We start from the raw sequence: 24,327 nt of genomic DNA, 5'->3' as shown, positions 1-24,327 counted from the left end.
GAGTGGAGATGTTATTCTCCACGGCGACTTCGGGTGGCGATTCCATTGTAAACGGCCACATCTCGAATTGCGTCTCAGGTTTCTGGCTGCTATTCACGAAATGAATGCAACATTGTTGCTGCTGGGTTGGCTGGGTGCGCGAGCTCGGTCGTTGAGTCCGCGCCATCGTTGATAGCACATTTTGTGCTGACAAATTTGATGTTTGTTATTTCGACCACAGTTTGGTCTTACTGTTTCCTATTTTCCTTCGCGGCAAGTAGCACATTAAGTGCTGACGTACCACTTCGGATGTTGTGGTAACTTCTGCAGCTATGCCGGGTTACCTTAACCGCTCCATTTTCTCCCCCCTTTGGAGCGAAGTCTGTCGCTCCAAACATTGCTACTCATAGCCAGGGGTGGTGGGTCTTCTTCGTTTTCAGGTACTGGCCCTTGCTCGCGTACTTCATGGTGTGGTTGATTCACTATTTCTGAAGAATCAAATTGAGATGGTTCGACTGATTCGCCTACTTGACTTTCGGTAATGTCGATGGGCAGTGGTGCCAAAGCCCGAACATTTCGTGTGTAGATACCTGAAGCTGTGCGTACCGTTGCTACCCGCACAACTCCATCCTTTCCGGGTTTGGTGTGAGTTACGATTCCCATGGGCCACCTTGCCACGGGGTTGTTATCGTCTCCAATCAATACGATTTGACCTGGCTGCAGGTTAGGTTGCCTTTTTGTCCACTTGAAGATACAGCGCAAATGCTGCAAATATTCATTTTGCCATCTACGCCAGAATTGTGCGGTTTGGCGTTGAATGCGCTTCCAGCGCATAACTAAGTTTTGTTGTTCTAAGTGGCTTGCCGGGATGGGTATAGTAGTCATGGCTCTTCCTATTAGGAAGTGCCCTGGTGTTAAAGGTTCCGGAGCTCCGGCGTCGGAGAAAATTGAGGTCAGCGGACGTGAATTCATTATCGCTGATACTTGGTAGAACACCGTCTGAATCTCCAATATATTAAAGCTGGATCCACGAGCGGCTGCGGTGAAGAGTCTTTTGGCCACTTTTATGTTGGCCTCCCACAGACCTCCGAAATTAGGGCTTCTCGGAGGGATGAAGGAAAAGCGTATTCCTTCCTCAGCTGCTATCCCTATGAGTTCGTTTTGGAACAACTCCGAGTTAAATACTTTGCTCAGTTCTGCAAGTTCGCGGCTGGCTCCGACGAAGTTGCGGCCGTTGTCGGAGTATATCACCTCCGGTGTACCACGCACTGATACAAACCGTATCAAGGCGGCTAAGAAGGCCCCGGTGGATTGATCCTCCACCACCTCGATATGCACTGCTTTGGTCGAAAAGCACACAAACAGGCAGGCGTAAACGGTAAGCCTCATTTTCGCCCGCTGACTTGGCAGCACTTGGAACGGCCCGCACAAGTCTACGCCAGTATGAGTGAACGCTGTAGAGGGATTCACTCTGGGCCGTGGAAGCTGGCCCATCATTTGCTCGAATCTGCGAGGCCTTGCCCGTACGCAGAGTACGCATTTTTGAAGGACGGATTGGGTTGTTTTCCGCAATCCCTTCATCCAATAGCTTCGTTGAAATTCGGCCAAGACTATTTCCAGACCGGCGTGGTTATTGGAGCGATGTAGATGCACAAGGATGATTCGTGCAAACGGATGCTCCCTCGGAATGAATATTGGATGTCGCTGTTCTTCAGGCAAGTCTGCTAAGTTTAACCTACCTGTTACTCGAATGAGGCCACCTGCCAGCATAGGATTGAGGTGCTGCAGGGGGCCCTGCTTTGTAGGAATGCCGTGTAAACCGATGCTCTTCAGCTCTTGTCCTAGGCAGACGGATTGCATATTTTTGATGACTAGATGTAGTCCTGCTTCCAGCTCTTCAACAGTTAGAGGGCCGGTCATGGTTTGTAGGAGTTGTTCAGAATTAATAGAACTTGTAGCTTTTGCCTTAAAATTGCTTATGGCGCGCTGTATTAAGGCGAAATGCCTTCTGGTCCTTCGGAAAGAATTGCAGTACTTGTAACTCTGGATATAATCTTCTGGGTCAGGATCATGCAGAGTGTGGTCGATGGTCGGCGCTTGCTGAATTGCGCATACTTGAATTTCTGGATGTACCTCTAGTGCATACGGGGTGGCATGCAGCCACAGCTGCTTCTTGGTGGTCAACAGTTTCCTCACTGAGATTCCTCTGGAGATCACATCCGCTGGGTTCTGGTCGGTGGGGATGTACCTCCAGCTCATCTTGTTTGTTAATTGTTGAATGATTTTCACACGATTTCGAACATACACCTCGGCGTGTTGATCGTTTGCGTGTATCCAGGACAACACTACTTGCGAGTCGCACCAGTAGTGAACCTTGTTAATGTGTTGTGGTATGATGCCGATCACGCGGCTCATCAACTCTGCCAACAATTTGGCTCCAATTAATTCCTTGCGAGGAAGAGTGAGGTCCTTCATCGGGACTACACGCGACTTTGCACAAAGCAGGTTCATGGACTTGTTACCTTGCGTGTCTATGGCAAAGGCATAAATTGCGCCTCCATAAGCGCGAATAGAAGCGTCCGAGAAACCGTGCAGCTCCAAGTGTGCTACGTTACTCGGGATAGCTTGACGCGGGAACTCTAGTTCCGCCAACTTCGGCAGCGTTTTCTTCAGTTGCTGCCATTCGTGCAAAGTTTCTGGTGGGATCTGGTCCTCCCAACCGAGCTTGGTTTTCCACAAGCTCTGCAGCAATATTTTTGCTGTAATGATGACCGGTTGCATTATGCCCAACGGATCATATAATCTGAGCACCTCCGAGGCTAGCTGCCTCTTGGTAATAGTTTGCTTGCTTGCATTGCGGTCCTCCACTAGGAATCGAAAGGTATCTCCGCGTGGAGACCAGGCCACGCCTAGGGTTTTAATCACATCGTGATTTCCGATGTTGATCTCCTTTTCGAGATCGTCGGCAGGTACATCTTCTATGATGCTGGCATCGTTGGATGCCCATTTCCGTAAGGGAAAGCCTCGCTGCAGAAGGGCGGCCTCCACGGCTTTTCGTTGACTCAGAATACCTTCTGCTGAATTTCCCCCCATCATCAAATTGTCGACGTAGAAACATTTCTGAATAATATCAGCAATGCTCGGCTGATGCGATCGGATTTCTTCTCCGACTTGGTGTAGAGCGCGACATGCTAGGAATGAGGATGCCGCCTCGCCATAAGTCACTGTTTTGAGGCGATAAGCCTGAATCGCTTCCGAAGGATTATCCCTCCAGGCGATGCACTGGTACCACGAGTCCGTTTCGTGGACATGGACTTGCCGATACATCTTCGCGATGTCGGCCATTAGCACCTTGTCATGGCAGCGAAAGTCCAGGAGCAAATCGAATTGCTCCGTTTGGATCGCTGGTCCACTACGCAGCATGTCATTCAAGGAATGTCCATTTGATGCCTTAGCGCTTGCATCAAATACCACGCGAAGCTTGGTTGATGAAGAATCTGGCTTGATGACACATGAGTGGGGTATGAAGTAGCGGATTTTTTGATAATCCTTTGGTTCTACAACTTCCATATGATTTAATGTCAGATACTCTTTCAGGAACTCTCTGTATTGCTCGTATACTTCCGGAGTTCGCGTGAGTTTCCTTTCTAGCGAGAACAAGCGTCTTCTTGCTTGCTCGTAGGAATCACCCAGTTGAATGGGCTTGTCGTTGAAAGGGAGGCGCACAATATATTTGCCATCTGCCCCTATCTTGGTGTGCTGGAGGAAGTGCTCCTCGCATAGGTTTACCTGGTCAGAGGTGGACTTCGCTTCCGCAGAAGTTACCTCCTCCAAGGCCCAAAACCTCTTGAAGAGAGTATCCAATTTCCCATCGGGGTCCTCTTCTTCTTGGATCTCATTTGTACTAACGGTGGCAACAGTCATTACTGCTTTCCGAGTTGACCGTAGCGAAACTAGTCCGCCAACAAGCCAGCCTAAAGCTGACTCCTGAAGATTCGGGCCATTTGTACATTGGATTTGTCTGGGGCTCAGAATCTGGAATAGTACTCGGGCACCGAGTATAATCTCGATGCCTCTTCTCTTGTAGAATGTGGGGTCCGCTAACTCAATGTTTGACGGAACACTCACATCCTTCGCTTCCAGCCGAATGCTGGGCTGGTCGTCTAAAAGGTGCGGAACCAAAGCTAAACTTACCTCCATAGCGAAGCTTCCGCATCTGGAGGAGATTACGGTTGTAATCTTTCTGGAAGCATTGACCCTTCCGCCAATGCCAACAAGTTGCACGTCGCTCCGTGCGTACGGTAGTCCTAGAGTCTGCGCGGCTGCTTCCGTGATAGACTCCACCTGACTACCGGAGTCCAATAGGCACCTAACTCGATACCAGTCGGACGCACCTTTAATGTTGATCTCGGCTGTTGCCAAGAATACGTAACTGCCATGTAGTCAGTTGTTACTGCTGGTTGAGGCCACAACGGCTGGGTCAGCCGCCGGCTTCTTCTCTGGAACCGCATCCACTGGATGTAGCAATGTGTGGTGTGCTTCTCCGCATTCTGAACACCGCTTTTTGGATGAACACTTTTGGACGGAGTGTCCCCAAGACAAACAATTGAAACACCGACCGGCTCTTTTGGTCCTATCCCACCTTTGCGGTACAGGCAGCGCTTTGAATTCGGTGCAGTGCCAGATCGCGTGCCCTTTCTCATTGCACGCGAAACAGGATTGCGGTTGCGTTTTGATTTCCCTACGCTGGGGTTGGGTGATGGCAGCTGCTGCTACCGTCTTGGTGTTGCGCGATTTCGATTCGTCGATATCGGTTCGGCACGCTAATTGGTTGGCTCGCTTCTCCAACTCTTCCTTGAATTCTGTCCAAGTGTAGACACGATGTATGTCTAATCTCTCCTCCAGCCTGGATGCGGTTTCCGAATCCAGACGGGATTTTGCTAGACTTACTAGCATTCCATTCGCAACACAGTCCAGTGTCGCTGTTTTATCCTTTTGTATCTGCTTTGCAGCGTGAACTGTAGTGTCCACGGCATCGATGAGGCTCATGATGGACTTAGCGCATGGCACATTTATTTTTTTAAATTTGATCAGTTTTACGAAGTATCCTTCGTACGCAATTCGCTTTTTGTAAAAGCGCGTCTCTAATTTCGCCCACGCATCGGCGAAGCTAGTGCCAGCACCGCGATCTCGTTGACGGACCCTTCTAGGGCAGTCAACTGCCGCATCCACACTTTACTTAGTTCTTCCTCGGCCATTGTTCTACACTAGGAATGCGAGTCACTTTTCAATTTACTGCTTTTTCTTTCGTTTAGCTCTCCCCCCGACGGGAGAAGCTACACAAGTCTCGCCGCGTTTGTTTTATTTATTTTCACGATGGTGCAGTGGCACCAAGGCACATAATCACATACTGATTTCACTTTCGTTGATTGGATTCTCCCCCCGACGGGAAACACTACGCGCGCAGCGAGCGAATTTTCAACCTTCTTCTTTGCACTAATCACACGGTTAGCCACACAGGTGCGTGTGAGCTCAATTAAAACATAGACGGCGGATTCGAAACGTTCCACTCTAGCCTCTCGCTGATTGATTCGGCTAACCTCACCAGTTCGTCAGTAAATCTTTTTTCGTAACCTCTTACAGCCGCAGCTCCGGCGGCTAAGTTGAACAGGTGTGAAACGATGATTGTAATGGCTGCGCCTTCTTCTCGCGATCGACACGGCCTAGCCCTTACAGACTTTTCGATTTCCACTAACTGAGCGTAGTACTTAGAGTACAACACGTCGTTGCACAAATTTTGATTCATTTCCACCAGTGGGAGACTTGCACTTTTGTTTTCACTTATGATTGCCTACACTTAGGTTACACTTTATTTATCGTTGCCATTTTGGCACACCGAAACACTTTGAATGTTTTTTTTTCAGTCCGTTCTCCCCCCGACGGGAGAATTTACAATTGATAGGCGTCGTTGCCTAAACCTGAAGTGATCGCACGTGCGATCACGTCGGGGTCACCAATGATCCAGGCAGAAAGCCTGATTAGAAATTAAGGTAAAACCCCGCTCCCGCAAGGGTTTAACACAGAAATGTCATCGGAACAGAAACGCGACACAACGGTTGGAGAGACTTAAAAAGACTGCAATTTATTTTACTGTATCATACAGAGTTGTTTAAAGTTTGCTGACGCAGCTTCGTCGCTGCGCCCTCCAGTTGTTTCAGGCGTCGCGCATTCCTGCGCCAACGCCAGACGATGACGATGATGATCGCCGCGATGATGAACAGGGCGTCCACAGAGTAGCCCACAATGTTGTGAGTGGAGATGTTATTCTCCACGGCGACTTCGGGTGGCGATTCCATTGTAAACGGCCACATCTCGAATTGCGTCTCAGGTTTCTGGCTGCTATTCACGAAATGAATGCAACATTGTTGCTGCTGGGTTGGCTGGGTGCGCGAGCTCGGTCGTTGAGTCCGCGCCATCGTTGATAGCACATTTTGTGCTGACAAATTTGATGTTTGTTATTTCGACCACAGTTTGGTCTTACTGTTTCCTATTTTCCTTCGCGGCAAGTAGCACATTAAGTGCTGACGTACCACTTCGGATGTTGTGGTAACTTCTGCAGCTATGCCGGGTTACCTTAACCGCTCCATGTACAATCTGGAAAAGTTGTATAGAATATTCTATATGAGCCTGTACGTACCAAAGTGGAGGCAATATACGGACCAAACTTTGCTTACCTTGAAAATATACAATTTTGTATTGCGTTATTAACAATTTGATAGCAACTTTGCTTTGAATAAAATCTTAGGATTGTACAACTTATAACTTTCTATTACCTGCCATACAATTTGATTACAATTTTCTTTTGCAGGTAGCCTGAGGTTTGTACAACTTTCATTTCCATTTAATACAATTTATTATTACTGTATCCCAAAGCAATTATATTTTTTCCTTATTACGATTTTGCTATGAATCGCCGTGAACTCAAATACAATAGAATTTAATGTTTACTGCGAAAAAAATTGAACCATATACAACTTCATATATACCTTCCCTCAGTCTCGAACTCACAACGTTCCGATCCCTGTCCTTCGATACTTCCTCGGCGCCATTTCATGTTCATACAAACAAGCAAATTTGTTCATGTACAGTTGAGAGTTCCGTTTTAAAATAAGTTGATCGTATAAAATAACAATGACTACATCTTATCGGACTTCAAATCTATTTATAGATGTCGTTTTTTGATATCCAACTTTATACTATCTCATAGGCGGATCTATAACAATCAATAATAGTATTCAGCGCTGTGCGATCTTAGCCATTTTTTTTTTTTTTTTTTTTTTTTTTTTTTTTTTTTTTTTGTTATTTTGTAGAAACCCACCACACTCCCCCACACCAGCCCCCCGGTAATGGACGCTACTGTTCTCAGCACGTCTGGCAGCAATTGGACAAAGAAATATTAAACTAAAAACGCGAACAAAATTTTACTCATGCTGAGAACTCAAAATGGTAATAATCTAGTGCGAGGAAATGTGACGATACTAATTTAACTAACTTACAACTATGAATCTCAATGGAAACAGATTTCCTTTTAAGAGATTCACTTTCAATTATACAAAAAATTTTAAAAAACATTCTACATCTAAACTAAAATTTACAAAGGATTAACGCTACAAATTAAAAAATTCTTAAGACTAGCTTTGTTCGACTTGTTTTATTGACTAAGTTTTTCTTTGAATATTTGAAGCAATTTTATTTTGAAAGTTGGGCGACTATTAATTTCTTTTAATTCATTGGGTAAGTTGTTGTATTTTGTTGGTCCTATGAAGGAAATTCTTCTCTGTCCTAAAGTAGTTATCGATCGACAACGTTGCAAATAATTCAAACGGCGGGTGTTGTGTGTTCTTACTCCAGTAGTAAAGGTCAGGTTTTGGATGGTATTTGATGAGTGCAGATTATCGAAAACATACATTATGGTTTGGAAATCACAAAGATCTACTAAAGGTAAAATGTTATGGGAACTGGAAGAGTAAATGAGTTTAGTTGGGTATAGCATGGGAAGCCTGTAAATATTTTTTAAACACCTGTTTTGCAGAGATTGTAGTTTTTGTAAAAGTGATTGAGATGCTCTTCCCCAAATTGATATGAGATAGTGTAATACTGAGTGGATGAATGCATGGTAAAATTTCAACAGAACATGTTGAGGAACAAAGTGTTTTAACCTCCAGAGCACTCCACAGAGAGGTGAAATTCTTTTTTCTAAATTTTGTATATGACTTTTCCACGAGAGAGTATTGTCTAAATAAATACCTAAGTATTTGAAGCTATGTACTTCTTGTATGACAAACTGGTTCATATATGGGTCCCTGTGTGGTGGTATTACTTTCCTCGACGAGCGAAACAACATATATTTAGTATTAGCGTAATTTAGTGAGAGTAAATTGCTGTTGAAATATGTTGATAGCAGCTTTAAATCATTCTCCAAGTAATCTATAATAGAACTTGCAGATTTTCCTGAATAGAACAGAGCTGTATCATCAGCGAAAAGCCTAGCTGTGCCAATTAGTGGAAGATTACTTATATTATTTATATAAAGAAGGAAGAGTAATGGCCCAATGTTACTGCCTTAAGGAACGCCTATGCCTATATTCCTTAGTTCACTATTTACTCCTTCAACTACAACAAATTGTTTTCTGTTTTCGAGATAACTTCTGATAATATCGTTAGCTATTCCTCTTAGTCCATATTTGTTTAATTTGGCCAGTAAGATGTCATGGTTAAGTGTATCAAAGGCTTTTTTCAAATCTAGAAATAATGCACCAACTATGTTCTTAGAATCTATATTTTCAATTATGGAATCGACAAGTTCAGAAATCGCGATGAGGGTGCTGTACTGTACTGTACTGTTAAACAATAAGACAATCTGCAGATTGTTTAAATGCCATTATACGATGTTCTTACAATTCCTGTACGACCTTTCATGGAAATAATATGTCATCATAGATCGCAAGCATGAAAAATTGCTAAATTGTACAGTGGGATTAAATATTAAGCTTTACACAATTCTATTGCGATACAAAACAACTTTATTGATCTTTCTATACGATTAACAAAATGTAATCGTATATAATGAACTAAACAAACCATAAACGATAAAATATAACTTGGTTTAGCTACAACATGATGTTTATACAATTCCAATTTAAACTGGATGCTTATACAATCTACAACGAACACTATTTTACGATTTCTGGTTATCTGGGCTCTCTCTCCGAGATGCCGCAAATAAGCTGGGTGTATCGTCTACAACCGTCCTTCAAGCCAATAAACGAGCCGGACTATCGACTTATAAGAAGATAGTGACTTCAAATCGCGATGATAAACAAAATACTCACGACAGCCAAAGCGCGATCCCGAAATCTGTACACGACGATGCTGACGAAGTTTGACTGCGTGGTAATGGACGACGAAACCTACGTCAAAGCCGACTACAAGCAGCTTCCGGGACAGGCATTTTATACAGCAAAAGGAAGGGGAAAGGTAGCAGATATTTTCAAGCACATGAAACTGTCAAAGTTCGCAAAGAAATATCTGGTTTGGCAAGCCATCTTTACCTGTGGCTTGAAAAACAGCATTTTCATAGCTTCCGGGACTGACAACCAAGAAATTTAAGTGAAAGAGTGTTTGAATAAACGTCTGCTGCCTTTCCAGAAGAAACACGGTTGTTCCGTACTGTTTTAACCGGATTTGGCATCTTGCCATTACGGTGAGAAGGCCATGAAGTGGTACGCCGCCTACAACAAGCAGGTGGTCCAAGACAAGAACCCTTCCAACACGCCAGAGCTCCGCCCAATTGAAAAATACTGGGCTATTGTCAAGCGGAACCTAAAGAAGACCAAAAAAACTACTAAGGACGAGCAGCAGTTCAAGGCAAACTGGCTTTCTGCGGCGAAGAAGGTGGAAGGTGGCTGTACAAAATCTGATGGCAGGGGTTAAGCGAAACGCCCGGCAATTCAGATTTGGAAAAGCGGAAGCCTAACTGAATATTTTTCCTGAATGTTATACTAATTAAACATGAAAAAGAAATTTAATTTGATTAATAAACGATTTCACCGATTCACACGCGTTTTCCCTTGACCAAATTTTGACCATATCACCCTTTATTCTTAAAGAAAAATCAAAGATTCATTTTGGTTAAAATATTCTTTAAAGTTTTGTCTTAATTCCCATATTCCGAAGATCGGGAAACATTGTTGCCTTGTGTAATCGTTTTTAGTTTGGTAAAAATAAGAATGAAAATTGTTCTATTCTAATAGAGTTTAGTAATCTGAGGCAGTGTTGAACAATTTTTTTTTTGTTATCAAATTTCTCCTGCTATTATTAAAAAGAACTAATGAAATTAATTTTCGGAATTTAGCGTAATTATTTTTTTTTATTCAAATAAATCATATTTGATCCTATCATCTTTGAAGACTTAAGTATTTTGAAAAATATAAGAATATTTTAACATTTCAGTTGAAATTTAATGAGCAATAAGAATATGATAAAAAATAAATAACTACAAATTAAGATATGAGCATTGAAAGTATAAAGAGCAAACTAACTTAGAAAACATGACAGGTCATAATTAAACTTAGAGTATTTTTTTTTAAATTATTTTTTGTACTTTTCATAGATAAATTCCAAAATCATGATCGATTTGAAATGGAAGGTTGAAAAAAATAATAAAAATAAGTACCCTAAACACAATTCTTATTTAAACCTTCCAAAACTTAAATTGAGATTTCATCCTTAAAGCTAAATATTCCGAAACAAAAGTGTCATTTTGTTTTCAGAACTCAAAAATTATAATTGAAAAGGAGACTCTACTTGAAAATCAATGCTGGTTATATATTAAACGGATAACTTTCCAACAGATTAGAAGAATATTTTTTATTTAATTATCATGCATTATTTATAAGTTTATGTTGATCATTTATCAAATCCATTTAAAATTTGGAAGAACAGAAATCTAATTAAAAAGTAAAGACTGGAGTTGTTTTTTTTTGTACCTGCAACAAATATTTCATGACATGTATAATTTATTTTAGATTTTTTTTAAGTTAATTCAAGTGATTGTTGGGGCACATCGCTACAACATTGTCAATACGTTTAATAAGAATTACATGAACTAACTGTTAAGTTTAAACGGTTGATTGCGAATTTTGAAACTTGTAACCAGTACTTTTTTTTTTTTAGTTTTTTGTTTTTATTTATTTGCTTATGTGTACATGCTTAAATATTATCTCAAACTATTTACATTTTTATCGTTATCTTGTGTTTCAATCATATACATTATATACCTTATAAATTTTAACATAATTCTTCCTTTCACTGTTCGATGTATTCTTTGAAGCTCAGGATATTGCAGTGTGGTAAAGTTGATCCGCCTTCCTCCGTGTAATGTTGAAATTTCTGAAGACATGAATTGCCACAATGGTTCAATATTGGGGCAGGTCGCAAACTTGTGTACAATTGTTTCTTCAGCTCTGCATGCTTCACAATCTGGTTGAGGCCGGCGGTTCTCCCTAGCAAGTAGTGCATTGTGTTCCACTTTCTCGTTGCTAATCAGGTAGTACATGCACTTTTCATCTGTAGACAACACTCGATGATTTATGTTTTTCCACACTTCCTTCCAGTTTCTTTACACCAGATTTTCGATTCTGTTACCAGGCAGGTTTATCAAAGAGTTAGCATATATTTTTTGCGCTGAAGGATCTGTTTCAATATCTGATGGAATTTTCAGAATCTCTTTCACGATTTCCCGTAAATGCACAATGCCCACTGGGATTACTCTTATGTGGCGTTGCAATCTGGCTTGTTGTAGGTAATTGTTTGCATATGGTAGCACATCTTTGGTCCAATAAAATCGGTTAGTTAACAGTGCTTTAGCCTTTCTTATTGGACAATGTAGTCCCAGTCCTCCGAATTTTTTGTGCTTAATTGTTTTTTCATATCGTACTCGATGACCGATGCCTTGCCAAATAAACAGACTTATTTGATGTTTGAACCACTGTCCGATTGGTTTTGGTAGTGGAAATATTGATGCAAGGTACCAGATCTTGGAGCAAATAAAAGTGTTACTTATCCAAACTTTTTGCCTGATATTCAACTGTCTCGATCGATTTAACCATAGCATTGCATTGACGGCTCTTTTTTGTCTATTCCATGTAGCATCGATGGTTTCTTGAATTGAGTTTCTATATGTTACTCCCAGAATATTGACTTCGTCATTGATGACTAGCTCTGGTGGAGTGATAAATTCCCCAAGCTTTAATCCTACTGTTTTTCTCATATTGAGTGTTGCTCCAGAAACTTCTCCAAAAGAATTGAAGGTTTGAATGATCGATTCGGTTTTTTCGGGGTGATGAATGATAATTGATATATCGTCTGCATAGGCTGTGATAGACTCACCTACATTGGCCACTATTCGCACGAGTTTGTCCAGAAGAGGTTGGAGGTATAGAACAAACAGCGTCATGCTAAGCGGGTCGCCCTGCCGCACTGAGCGTCTGATATCGAAATGTTCGGTGAGTTTATCATTAACAAGCAGTTGTGATCGGGAATTGTTCGTAATGTTAGCCACCATAGCGAGAAATCTTCTGTTTATGTTCATTTCTCTCATTTTTTTCATTAGAAAGTCGAGGTTAACCCTATCAAAGGCACTTTTAAGATCGCAGGCGATAACCAATCCTGTCCTTGCTGATACGTGAGATTGTCCTATCTCATCACGAATGAGACATGTTGCTTCGAAGATATTGCGTGCCCCATTACTACACTTCTGATGGCTGCTGAGAAGGAGCGGTACGATCTTGTTCAAACGTTCTTTCATAACTCGACTCAAGATTTTATACTCTACATTGAGCAGAGAAATTGGGCGTAGGGAATCAACAGTATCATCACCGTTCTTTTTGCGAACCAATACTATAACCCCATCAAGTTGTTGTCGTGCAATGTTTCCGTTCTTCATTTCATTTATAACTTGGATGAACTCTGTTTTGATAATATCCCAAGCATGCAGAAAGAACTCACGTGAGAGACCATCCTTACCGGGAGATTTATTGGAGGCTGAATTTTTAATAGCGTTGAATATCTCAATCTCCGTGATCTCGTCCATGAGCCGTTCGTTGTCTTCTGTGTTCTCAGGGAGTCTCCGCATGGGTTGGAATATATCGTGGTCACTCATCGTTTCTCCTGCATAAAGACTGCGATAGTGTTGGAAGAGAGCCGCTTCGACATCTTCGTGCTGATTTAACTGCTGCCCGTTGATCTCGAGGTTGGTGATGGTGGTTCCCGCTAGGCGTTTCCTGTTGTCATCTAACTGGTATATTGTTATCTCTTCGTCTCGAAGACGTCGAAGAGATATGTGTTGGTAGCTCTCAGATAGTTGTTTTTCTTTAGCAAGCATAATTGACTTTATACGATTGATCTCAGTGGTATTATCGACCTGCTCGTGAGCAACATATGCTCTCTGCAAGCACGCATAGTGGAAAGACAGTGTATGTTTAATTCGAGTTACGAGTTGTTTGTGTTTACCTTTAAAGAAAGCGATAATTTTTTCTTTGACGAAATTTACCCACCAGTCTGTCCAGGTTGCGTATAAACGTCTGTAGGATTTCCAGAGATTCCATTTATTTGAAAACTCTGAGATGTTTATTGTTGTAAGAAGACAGTTTCTCAGTTTCCAGGGTGGTCGTGGTAAATATCGTGTTGTAAGGGGAAGTGCTATCTTTAAAGTAACTGCTTTGTGATCACTGAAGCAGTTGACTTGGATTTTGCAGTTTCGTAATCGTTCTACAGCTGAATTGTTTACAAATATTGTGTCAATCCTCGACATGGATGGTCCGCGTACAAAGGTGTATTCGTTAGTAGTGTTGAAAGCCCTCCATGCATCTGTAAGGTTTTCAACACGCACCAATCTTTGTAGGTTTAAGCTGAGATTGGACGTACCGTTTGAGTCTCTTGGGTCTATGATAGAGTTGAAATCACCGACAAGCATAAGGTAAGTTTCATGCCGCGGTATGTATTGCGGTATTACTCTGTTGAAAAAGTCTTCCCTCAACGACCTGTTGTTGGATCCAGAAGGTATGTATGTATGTATGTAAGGGTCCCCCATCGGTAGCAAGGTCCTGCCTATGTCTGTGTGGTTGGCCCGAAGGCTTCCACGGCCGATGGTTCGTCGAAGGAAGGCATCCAACCTTCAAAAACCTGCAATGGTTGGCTACCACTCCGCTTGCAATAGGTTCTTCAGGTTATCCCCAGATGCATTCCCTCTGGTAAAAATTAAAATACAATATATATGAAATACAATGACTAGAAATACACAATATATAGTAAATATGAAATGTAAATCAATAAAAAAGATTTAAAGATATAAAAATAAAAAAAATAACCTTTTAATAAACAATAAAAATAATAACAACATACTAAAAAATTGAAATCATAAAATAATGAAAATAAAAAAAATGAAAAAAATATAAAGAGTCATTATATGACTGATAAAAAAACGAATTAAAAAATAAATGCTTACCATCATTTTTATTCAAGATGATTTCGATCTTAATGATCGATGAACATTTTATGACCACAAGGAGTGATAATGAAAGTAAATATAAATATTCAGATATTTTGAAAAATGATATATATTATCAGATAATTTCTGAATAAAAAAATAAAATTTAGAGATTTACAAGTTAACACCATTTTCGTAACGTCGATGAACATAGTTCCTGTGGGTTAGGTTTATAGAAAAGTAATGTTTTAACAACTTTTCTTTTACTGATTAAAGAATTCTGAAAATTTTGATGCATTGATAACTGCGATGCTTAGGAATTAAAAATAATTAAATAACTGAAGTAACGCTATTATAGAAAAACAGAAAATATTGAAATATAAATAATTATCATTGGGAAAAAATGTGAAACATTGAAGTTGCAAAAGTATGATAAACTAACAGAGGCTTTACTATAGTTGACCATTAAAAACTCTCTGTACTCTGTTAACTTGTGTTATATGAACATATTTAAAAAAAATTTAAATTGCGCAAATTGGAACATATTTTGTTTTAATTTTGGTAAAGCTAAAAATGTGGCAACGCTGATTTAAATAGTTACTGTTTCAGTCGTTTCACCACCAGAGTACACTATCCGAGCTTTTTCTACTCGCCACAGTTGTATGAAAAGCAATAGCGTCGTTTTACGAGCAGAAGAGAGAAAGAGATATAAACATATAAAGTAAACATTTAAATTAGAAAGATCTCACCAAATTTGTTTCGCCAACAGCAATCAACATGCTCAGCACGTAGTCCTTGAACCGAGTTCCTCTTGTTGCATCAGATAAACGAATATCCTAAACTCATCACTATGATTTTCAAAGAAAAACCTTCTTGTGATTCATACACAACCTTTCTCTCTCACTCGCACCTATGCTAGTTGGTAGAGGAGAATCATCCCGAAATGCCTAATCAAGTCCGCCATTTTTCTTCGAACACTATTTTCTTCACTTTTGCCATTCTTCATGAATTCAATATAAGGCGATTTCACGAATCATTTGATAAAAATCACTTGTTAAACACAGGACACTTCTTTCCTTTAACTTTATTCGGACAATATATCAGAAAAACAGCACATATTCTACATCAAACCAAAAAAAAAAAAAATCCAACACAGAACCGGACAAGCGAGAAAAAAGAACCGTACCGTACGGAGCTACGCAGACGAATGAGAGACCTGTTGTTGGATCCAGAAGGTGCGTATATATTTATTACGGTTATTATGTTAGCCAAAGTGATACTTATCAGCCTTGAATCCAAACTCTTGCGTACGCCGGTTATTTCTATCCCATTGCGTATTAGTATTGCTGTTCCTCGTTTGTGTTGATCTATGTTTACGTGGGACTCATATCCAGAGAGACTTAGATTACTACATGCAACCTCTTGTAAACAGACGATATCAATTTCATGCATTTTTACGAAGGACATGAGTGCTGAGAGTTTGGTGTTATTTTGTATTGCGTTCGTGTTAATAGTTGCGACCGTGTATGTTCGATCTATATCTGAGGTCATTTTTTAAGTGGTGTTTTGGTTCTACTTGCCTATCTGATCAGTGATGACGTTTGCGCTCTCGTTACTGTTCTACTCCGTGTCTCCATGCATATTTCGTCTTCCTCCATTTCCTCGTCGTCTTCGGATATTTCCGCGTCGATCATCACCCGCTTGGCACTTCGAGCGTCGGAGACTCTCGAAGGCGGGATCTCACGAGAAACAGGTTTTGATCCAACAGTACCAACGACTGGTACGTCAGAAGCTTTGTGTAAGTCAGAGGTAGTGCGGTTTTCGGGAGCATTTTTCTGTGAAACATCCGTACGGTTCGAAGACAAGTCGACCATTTCCAAAGAGCTGTTCCCCGGAGTTTTCGTGTTAGAAGGAATAACGGTGTTGCTGGTAGTTGACTGTGCGGTGCTGTTTCCAAGTGTTGTACGTGAAGTAGTGCTAGTTGTTGATGTGTGTTTCCCTGCGGCGATATCGGCGTAAGATCTGATTTCCCTTTCCTGCTCTGCCAAAAATGCACGGTTTTCCGCACACCCTCGGCCTCGGTGCATAACGTTGCTGCAATGTCGGCAAGTCTGGACTTGGTCGTTGTAAGTGACGTAGGTGTTGTATCCTCGAATGCTAATGTAGGACGGGATTGCTCGGCGAAGCTGCATCCTTACAATCCTGACGCCACTCAAGGTGTCTGGGAATCGGGATGACTTGCATTTCTCGTTCGAGACGCTGATTATGGTTCCAAAACGTTGCATGTGGTACCTGATCCAATCTTCAGGCATTCTTGGTGGTAGATGGTGGAGTTTCACATCGATGCCGCCATCTTCGACGAAAATGCGAACCATGTGGGATTTGCCATCGCAAGTGATTTCCTTTTGGTTATCGAAGCTCTCGACGATTTCTCGGACTTTTTGTGGGTCGCTTAGCTCGACGTAAACCTTTCCTTCCGTGAGGTCTACTTGGATGGCTTCAACCTCGAGTGGAGTGAGTTTTAGCTGATCGGCGATAAAGTCGTATATTTGCGGGTGCTTCAGATTCCGGATCCCTCGGATGTCCAGGTAAAAATTGTTACCTCTTAGAGAATCCATTTTTGGATAGGGGAGCCTACCCTTGTAAGCTTTTATACCCCTTTTGGCTTCTTAATAAAAACTCAATCGATAAAAGCAGCTCGTATGTCAAAAACACGTCTGCACAGCGTGACTTTGCCGTGTAAACAACCAAAGAAGAAGAAAAGAAAGCTTAAGAAAGTCGCTTTGAGGGCAATGTTAGCAAAATCGATTAAGAATCTTTGCCTTTTTTTTTAGGATTGAATTGATTTGAAACAAACTTGATAGAATCGAAAATCGACGAATTTCTTTCATTATCTGTTTTTTAAGCATTGATGCCATTGACTTAAAGTAAAAATTCAGGAAAAGAAATTCATGAGTTTATTGTAATTGCATTATCTCACAAAAAGCAACCAAGCAAGCAAACTATTTTACAAAAAAAACGCGATGTTTTTGCATATTTTTTTTTTTATTTTTTCCAAATTGATCAGATTACTGGATCATTTTAGTAGTTAAGTCGACCAAAGTCAGATTTTTTTAATAATGTTTCAGTGGTGACACTTAATGTTAGATTGAGAAAAGGTATAAAATATGGGTAAAAGATACAAAATAATTCCACTAGGCAGTAGTAGGAGAATAGAAGAATAGGTTTAAAAGTTTTGATCACACTAGTAAAAAAATTTGTCCCGATTATATTAGTTTACCTAAGTTTTCCAGATTTTCAGGTTCATTCGAGGTTTTCCTGATATTTAATCAAATATTTGTAAACAGTCCGGCCCGGCCCGGTTGACCAGATTTCATTGATAAATGCCCGGATTTATTCACTTTGGCATATCGATCAAACAAACAAACAACAAAAAAAAACAAATTGTGTTGAAAATACTTATTATTTATGCCTCTTAAAAGAATTTTTTAGCAAGTATATTCCAAAGTTTTTTGGTAGCCTTAAATACGATTCAAAATCTGCCGATAAGTTTTTTTTTTGAAGCATATTTTTTAAATTTTTTTTTCGTTTTTTAGATGAGCAATTTCAAGGTTTTGGCAAAAATTATTTGGATATTGCCTGGCTTTTTGGTCGTCAGTTTTGAAATTAATGGACTGGATTTTGCCAGGTTTTTATAAAAAAAATGCCCGGATTAGTCCGCTCCAATCCCATTCTCCATTCGTTTAACCTCTGAACAAATCTGATGGCCTCGGTCAATCACGGAGTAGCAGTCATTGGTGATGTGGAACTCGTTCTACTGAGCCACGTCTCATGGAATTCAAAATGTATTTTTTTTTCATAACGATATTTTCCAATTAACGAAAACATTTTACAAAATAACTTAAACTTGCATTTGAGAATTCATACGAAAAAAAAGTCTATGAAGCCTTTCGAATTCAAAGATTAAATGTGGATGTGAGTTGCCAATCAAGCTAAACTAGGCTGAGCTAACTAGTAATGACAGTTCAAAATACGGAGTTCCATCCGTGACATTACAGTTTAACCCAATATGTAAAAGAAAAATTTGTAAACACGTGTAAATTATTCATCAGCCATTCGGTAAACTTTCTTACGCACACCATTCTGTGCTTTTATTTGACTGTAAAATGATGAAACAAGTACCACCGCACGGCAAATTGGCAGAGAAAAAAAACCTAAAGTAGAAAGAAAAGCTTTTTACCGAATCCGAAGGAAAGTAAGCCGCATATCATTGTGTCACATTTTTACCCGGGCAACAGAGGAAACGCCTTTTCGTCTCCAGCACGCGTGAGTTATGCATCGTCATACATCGTAAGCGAAAGGGTAGACCCGGAAAATAAAATAGAGGACAGAGAAAAAAAAATCTCAGCCGAAATATTGCCAAGGATTTTTCTTCGGTGCCACACCACACACTTAGCCTGAGTGAAAGTCCTACGGAAAAAAACTGGAATTTCTCCTGGGAGTGGGAAAAGGCCGGGACAAGTTTTTGTCAGTAGCTTCAATGCTTCCTACCGGAACCATCTACTGGGAGAAGAAGGAACAGTTTCGGATTGGAAGGTAAAAAAATAATCTTTTTTTCTCCATCTTCCGCTTTGCTTTTGACAGACGAATGGAGGAGGAACGGTTTTCTTGAAAGAAATTGGGTTGACGTGATGACTTATTTTTCTCACCAAAGAGCTTACGACTTCTTTTTTTTTCTTCATTTCATTTCATTGAGTCCCTCTGCTTCGACTGGAGGCCACAGAGGTGTACAAGCACTAGGGCAACAACAATGGCGAGTCCTGAACTTTGGAAAGTGACAGAAGTTAACTTTTCATAGACCTGGCCTCGATTTTACAGGATTTTTGGGAAAAAGAAATTGTGACCAAAGATTGATGATAAAACATAGCCGTTGTTCGAGATTATCGGGGCGTATCGTGGTGCAAAAAGTTTGGCAGCCGTCAAACTTTGAAAGCGAAGTCAACTGTCTCTGTCGTGTTATCACCATTGAAATAGCATTATTCAAGAACGAACAAAAATATTTGAGCCAGGCGTTAAAAGCACGTATTTTGAATTTACGAACCTTGCTGATAAAACATCTATATAATTCAGTGCTGAAAATTGAACATTTCAACGCAGAAAACAATGTCAAAAAGTGTTACTTTTAAATTGTTATTTCAGTGTTGAAATGTAGTACAGCCCACGACGGTTCGGTCGTCGGTATGTTTTTCTTCTAAATGTTGTTTCTGTACTCTGTAGGTAAATTTATAGATTTCCAAGGGATTTTTTCGAATTAGTATGAAATTGTATATACAACTCGAATTTTTCCATAACTCGACGAAATTAGCCAACTCGGCAAGCTTCGAGAGTCGTGCTGAAAAAGTCCACTTTTCGTAATTTGTTGCAGAAATAAATATTTGGTAAATTGTTGCCTGAATAATTATTCACCAAATGAGATGCTTATAACTTTGCGAAAAGTCAATCATTAACCCTTGTCCGCTCTTGAGTGTCAAAATGACACTATTGGAAGTTTGGCGGCTTGTAACTCTATTCGGTTGCATCCAAATAAAAAAAAAAATTCGGTGACCCCCAATAAATACTTCAAATCTTTATTTTTCCAATTTAATTTTTAATGGCAGCACCCTGAAAGCCCAGGAAAACAAACTCCCTAATCAAACCTTGAGTGTCAATTTGTCACTCCTCGCTAAAAACCGCTCAAAATCCTATGCAAAGTTTAATTTTAGTTTTAGGAAATTGACGAAAGGATCGAAAAACATCTACCTTTGAAAATTCCTAGTAAATTCTGTGCTTCGTAATTTGAATTTCAAAAAATTCAAAAAGGTTCCTAAAAACGTCAACTTTCTAGCCGTATTTTCAAAATATACATACCCGGTGTGACTTAAACGATTTTGATAATTCAGCGTTTTTACACCATTTTTTTACTTTCATTGTGGTCTTGAAAAAAATCCAAAATTTATATCACTATGTGCAACGTATAGCATTTAACTTCAGCTTGTTTTAGACAACAAGTCAAATTTGTTTAAAACATTCTATGGCTGATCTACAGTCCATTTTCCGAAACATGTTTTTGTTTTTTTTTATCTTAGACTTTGATCAATGAAAAACTTAAGAGTTGAAGTTGCACACAGTCTTAATAACATATTTGAGTTATATTATTTCCTAAACTATAAATTTTGTAAAAATCGGTTGAGAAACAGAAGAGATATATTCGTTTAAGTCAGGAAAGTCAAATTGAAACTTCAAGGACTGTAACGAGTAAAAATTTCAAGGACCAATGAGGGTTAAGATATCATCTTGATATGTGGGCGTTTGTCAATTTAAAGCGCTCGAGCATATTTTTAAAACTCCAAACGCACAACTTTAGTTTCTGATATGCGCTTGAGCCCTTAAAGGTCCAAAGTCTGAATCATTTTGGAAGACCCAAGATCTTTTGAATTACAAAAAATCATAGATATTTCCTAAAATCGAAAAAAATGCACATCTAATTTTTCTTTAAATATATAGTCTCCGATAATATTCTTGTTATCTTATATATAATCGAAGAAAAAAGTTTTGCTTTCGATGCAATTAGACATACTAAGGCAAAAAGTGACAATATCAAATCGAAAAGTTGCCTTCACAATTAAGGCTGGAACAAATATCAATTTCTTCTTTTGTCACCCCCCCCCCCCCCCCCCCTTCGAAATTTCCAAAATCCCGAAGGGAGGAATAAATAAAGTTTGAAATATTTTAGGTAAATTTCAAATAAAAATCCCAATATCCGAAAGATTACAAGACCAAGAACCAAATTTTGGAAGATGGAAGTTAATTCACGTTATGTATTCTTGATTTTATTGAATTATTCGATAAAAAATACATGATTTATAGCTCTTATGCAATAATATAGAATGCAATTTGGTTGCATACAAGCTTTCGTGAAATTTATTCCAATTTATTTGTTTTTCGCATTATTTTGTTTTTTCCCCCCCTCGCGATGTTCCAACACCGAGTGACAAAAGAAGGATTTGAAATTTGTTCCGGCCTAGTTACATTATTTTATTTAACCTTATTTTATTCAACATTTTGAAATGAATTTTAATACTTTTGAACCTGTATAAGCGGGAACTTTATTCGTGCTTCAAGAGGTTTCTCACTTATCCAAAGTCATTTCTGTAGAGGGTGAAGAACACAATAATTCAAATGTTATCCTTAAAGCAAAACTAAATCTCGAAAAAAAACTCTCACCCATGGAGGGAATACATACATTCCACTTATAGAGGTGTTAAGCGTAAAAAAATTATGGAACATGACGATTTCTCCTGGTTTGACTGCACATTTCATCCTTAATATATTTGGGGAAGAATGACAGCTTGCTGTTAAATTCCTTGAAAAAAAAAAACCCTTATATATAAAGTAAGAAGTTTTTACAAATTGTTAAAGAAAGTATAAAATTATTTTTCCTAATTAGTACGTTGAGAATTTGCTGTTGTATATTTTCAAAAATTCCGAATTATTCTTTTTAACAATGCAAAATAAAAAATATATTTCAATTTTTAATGGGAATTGAGATTGATTGATTGTCAAGTGTCTCCTAAAATTTTTTGATAAGGATAAAAAATATTGGGTTCTTATAAAAAAAAAATCGTTCGTGACAACTTATTGTTGTATGTGTTTTTTTTTTGGTTTTTTTTTCACACAAAGTTTGAATGTGGAATCGGACTTTTAGAGCCCAGTAAAACCAAATTGCTTTAAAGGAATAACACAAATAAAATGTAGGAGCTATCAAAGCGGAAATGGAATCCTAGCCTAACAATTTTCGTTTCAAATAGCGTTATCGTTTATTGCACTGGAGAAGTGGCAAATTCAATAAACAAACTAAATTGTCTTTCGAGATGATGCAAATACATATATGATTGCTACATTCATGGGGATAAGGCCAGTCCCAGGACTGACAACTTTTACAGGTCGCAATCGAATATTTTTTTGATTTCACAGAATTTTGAACAAATGTTCATCACAGAATGTGTTCCACAGAAAACAGAATTTTGAAAATATTCACAGAATTTAAATTTTTTTGGACTTCAGTGGGTCAAAATGTATGTGAGTAGTGAAACTAGCTAAGCTAATGGTGGCTCCAGAGAGAATAATTAAATACAACTTTTTGAATCAATATGGACTATCACTTTCAAAAATTTGTTACAATAAATACTCGTATTTCTATAATAGGCTGACTATTTACAATTATGAACTGATTTGTCATTTTTTTTTTGCTAATTTCTCGTTTTGCAAGTTATTCATTGCCATTGCCAACAAATGTCAAATCAACAATTTACGATACTACCGGGTAACAGAAATGGCAGTATTCGAATTCATTGGTCTTCCAATAGAATTCTATTTGAATGTACTTTTTCCTCTTAACTTAAGCCATGGAAATTTATGCGCTTTTCAACCACAAGAGGTGTTGTAATAATCGCTATTTTTACAATATTTATGTTTTTATTTTTTATATTGAGAATAAGAACCCGATCAGAAGAGAAAAACAAAATTATATCAAGATGAGATATTTTGATATACCATTCTTACCTTTGAAAATGAAATATAATTTAGTACTCATAGGACTTAAAAATATCTCAAATTATAACAGAAAGTCCATTAAAAAGGGTGATACGGTGAAAATTTGGTCTAGGGAAAACGCGTGTAAATCGGTAAAATCGTTTGTTTAAAAAATCAAATTAAATTTCTTTTTCAAGTTTAATTAGTATAAAATTCAGGAAAATATTCAGTTAGGCTTCCGCTTTTCCAAATCCGAATTTCCAGGCCTTACGCTTACGCAGATTTTGTACAGCCACCTTGTCCACCTTCTTCGCCGCAGAAAGCCAATTTGCCTTGAACTGCTGCTCGCCCTTAGCAGTTTTTTTGGTCTTCTTTAGGTTCCGCTTGACAATAGCCCAGTATTTCTCAATTGGGCGGAGCTCTGGCGTGTTTGGAGGGTTCTTGTCCTTGGGAACCACCTGCTCGTTGTTGGCGGCGTAACACTCCATGGCCTTTTTACCGTATTGCCAAGATGCCAAATAAAGCCAAAACAGTACGGAGCAACCGTGTTTCTTCAGGAAAGGCAGCAGACGATTATTCAAACACTCTTTCAAGTAAATTTCTTGGTTGACAGTCCCGGAAGCTATGAAAATGCTGCTTTTCAAGCCACAGGTAGAGATGGCTTGCCAAACCAGATATTTCTTCGCGAACTTTGACAGTTTCATGTGCTTGAAAATATATGCTTCCTTTCCCCTTCCTTTTGCTGTATAAAACTCCTGTCCCGGAAGCTGCTTGTAGTCGGCTTTGACGTAGGTTTCGTCGTCCATTACCGCGCAGTCAGTTTAGCGATTTTGCCAGCTTTGCGTGCGAGTAGCTCGGATTTTCGCGATGCGCGAGCAAAATTTTGATTCGCTGCTTTTCTTCCTTGGACGGCATTTTGACAACTGAAGAGTGAATTCCAAAATCAAAATAAGAGCAATATTCTACACACACACACACCTTCAAAATGAGGGGTGTTCAGGTTTTTTAAATGCATAATTGAAAGAAATACGACAAGTTGATATTGACCGAATTTTGACCGTATCACCCTTTATCAAGATTGGGTATACCTCAATCAGATAGGATTTAGACCACCAAAAATAGAAAAATATAAGTTTTCATGCAAGCTTGTGTGCAATGTTTGTCTTATACGTATTCACTTGTTTTCAATGTTGGACTACCTCCTGACTCGTGCTCAAACTTTCCATCAT

At 39.3% G+C, this 24,327-nt stretch overlaps 1 protein-coding gene across 1 annotated transcript; it reads right to left on the bottom strand.

The window, feature by feature from the left end:
• Nucleotides 1–324: 324 nt before the first annotated feature.
• LOC129759844 (uncharacterized) lies at nucleotides 325–5,028 on the bottom strand. Its single transcript, XM_055757377.1, has 2 exons — nucleotides 4,434–5,028; nucleotides 325–4,391 (listed from the first exon to the last, which is right to left on the bottom strand). The coding sequence occupies exons 1-2, from the start codon at nucleotides 5,026–5,028 to the stop codon at nucleotides 325–327; spliced, it is 4,662 nt and encodes a 1,553-aa protein (XP_055613352.1).
• Nucleotides 5,029–24,327: the final 19,299 nt, after the last annotated feature.

This window comes from Uranotaenia lowii, unplaced genomic scaffold (genome assembly GCF_029784155.1).
Source record: "Uranotaenia lowii strain MFRU-FL unplaced genomic scaffold, ASM2978415v1 HiC_scaffold_29, whole genome shotgun sequence".
NCBI lineage: Eukaryota > Metazoa > Arthropoda > Insecta > Diptera > Culicidae > Uranotaenia > Uranotaenia lowii.
The sequence above is the reverse complement of the archived record's forward strand: the minus strand, read 5'-3'. Positions and strand labels throughout refer to the sequence as shown.